The sequence below is a fragment of the Calidris pugnax genome, unplaced genomic scaffold, assembly GCF_001431845.1.
Source record: "Calidris pugnax isolate Ruff unplaced genomic scaffold, ASM143184v1 scaffold285, whole genome shotgun sequence".
In the NCBI taxonomy this organism is placed as follows: domain Eukaryota; kingdom Metazoa; phylum Chordata; class Aves; order Charadriiformes; family Scolopacidae; genus Calidris; species Calidris pugnax.
Window position 1 is genome coordinate 414,534 of NW_015091000.1, and position 2,471 is coordinate 417,004.

The window sequence follows — 2,471 nt, forward strand, 5'->3', positions numbered from 1 at the left end:
CTGTGTCCTGTCCCCCCCTCCCACTGCCTTGGGATGCTGTGGGGTGGGGTGGGGGGGGCTGTGTGGTGGGTCAGTGCCAACCCTGGCTCACCCCCCCCCATCCTGGTGACCTCCCGGTGTGCCCAGCTTCAACCCGGACCCGCGGAGCCGGTACACGGTGTGGACCTTCCTGCTGGGGGGCACCTTGGTCTGGCTCTCCATGTACGGCGTCAACCAGGCCCAGGTCCAGCGCTACGTGGCCTGCAGGACCGAGCGGGAGGCCAGGATGTGAGTCCCCGAGGCCACCATGGAGGGGGGGGAGTTCTCCTGGAGCCCCCTCGGCATGGGATGGTTGCACGGGGTGTGAGGGGCTGCCAGGGAGCAGGGGGGTGGCTGCACGGCAGCCTGTGCCCCTCGGGGACCCCAATGTGTATGGGACATGTGCCCTTGCACGGACCCCACACCCTTGCACGGACCCCACACCCCTGCACGGATCTTGCACAGACCCTGCACCCTTGCACGGACCCTACACCCCTGCACGGATCATGCACGGACCCTGTGCAGACCCTGCATGGACCCTACGCCCTTGCATGGACCTTGCACAGACCCTGCACGAACACTGCACCCTTGCACAAACCTTGCACAAACCCTGCACGGCCCCTGCATGGCCCTTGCACCCTTGCACGGACCCTGCACGGACCTTGCACCCTTGCACAGACCCTGCATCCCTCCAAAGACCTTGCACGGACCCTCTGCAGACCCTGCATGGACCCTGCACCCTTGCACGGACTTTGCACGGATCTTGCACGGACCCTGCACCCCTGCACGGATCTTGCACAGACCCTGTGCAGACACTGCATGGACCCTGCACCCTTGCACGGACCTTGCACAGACCCTGCATGGACCTTACACAGACCCTGCACAAACACTACACCCTTGCACAAACCTTGCACAGACCCTGCACGGCCCCTGCATGGCCCCTGCACGGCCCTTGCACCCTTGCAAGGATCCTGCATCCCTCCAAAGACCTTGCACGGAGCCTCTGCAGACCCTGCATGGACCCTGCACCCTTGCATGGACTTTGCACAGACCTTGCACAGACCTTGCACCCCTGCACAGCCCCTGCACGGCCCTTGCATGGACCCTGCATCCCTCCAGGGACCTTGCACGGACCCTCTGCAGACCCTGCATGGACCCTGCACCCCCTGCATGGACCTTGCACGGACTTGGCATCCCTGCACAGACCCCTGCACCCTTGCATGGACCTTGCACAGGCCCTACACCCCTGCATGGCCCCTGCACGGACCTTGCACCCTTGCACAGATCCTGCATCCCTCCAGGGACCTTGCACGGACCCTCTGCAGACCCTGCACGGACCCTGCACCCTTGCACAAACCCTGCACCCCCTGCATGGACCTTGCACGGACCCTGCACGGACCCTGAACCCTTGCACAAACCCTGAACATTTACACCGACCCTGCACGGACCCTGTGCTCTTGCACGGACCCTTGCACGGATCCTGCCCCAACCCTGCCTGGATCCTGAACCGACCCTGCATGGACCCTGCACCACCTCCCCGTGCCCCAGCACGGCCTCCACCAGCATCAACGCCATGGCGGCTGTCACCGTCGAGGACCTCGTCAAGCCCCGGCTGCCCACGCTGTCACCTCGGAGGCTGACCCTCATCTCCAAGGGGTTGTGTGAGTGGGCTGTGCCATCCCGTGCCATGCCGTGCCGTGCCATGCCGTGCCACGCTCCCCCATCCTGTCCTGCACTGTTTTGTGCCATGCCGTGGTGCCCAGCATGGTGTCACGCTGTGTCATGCCACGCTGCCTCATCCTGTGCCGTGCCATGCCGTGCAGTGCCATGCTGTGTCATGTCCTGCCATGCCATGTCATGCCATGCCATGCTCCCCACTCCTGTCCTGCACTGTTTTGTGCCATGCCATGGTACCCAGCACAGTGCCACCCCGTCCCATGCCACGCCACCTCATCCTGTACCACGCCATGTCATGCTATGTCGTGCCATGCTATGCCATGTCATGCCATGCCATGCTCCCCACTCCTGTCCTGCACTGTCTTGTGCCATGCCATGGTGCCCACCGTGGTGCCATGCTGTGCCATGCCACACCACCTCATCCTGTGCCATGCCATGCTGTGCTGCACTGCACCATGCTGTCCTGTGCCATACCATGCCGTGCCATGCCGTGCCGTGCCATGCTGTGCCATACCATGCCGTGCCATGCCATGCCATGCTGACCCATCCCCATCTCCCCTCAGCGCTCATCTACGGCACGTCCTGCATCACGGTGGCAGCGCTGGCCTCGCTCCTGGGGGGGGGCGTCCTGCAGGTGAGCCCCGGGGAGGGGCCGAGCTCTCCCCACTGCCCCCGTACCCCCCCTCTACCCCCCCAGTTTTTGCCCACCCAAGCATGGCCTGGCCACACGCCGCTGGCTGCCCGAGAGCCCTCGACAGGCTGCAGGGGCCGGGGAG

The 2,471-nt window shown here is 64.8% G+C and overlaps 1 protein-coding gene across 1 annotated transcript in view; it reads left to right on the plus strand.

Annotated features, from left to right (window-relative positions):
• Window positions 1-2,471, plus strand: part of SLC5A5 (solute carrier family 5 (sodium/iodide cotransporter), member 5) — a 12,722-nt gene that overhangs the window by 9,195 nt on the left and 1,056 nt on the right. Inside the window, exons 7-9 of the mRNA XM_014955553.1 lie at window positions 127-267; window positions 1,567-1,679; window positions 2,259-2,325. Coding sequence (XP_014811039.1) covers window positions 127-267; window positions 1,567-1,679; window positions 2,259-2,325 — 321 coding nt within the window. The remainder of the gene's footprint in view (window positions 1-126; window positions 268-1,566; window positions 1,680-2,258; window positions 2,326-2,471) is intronic.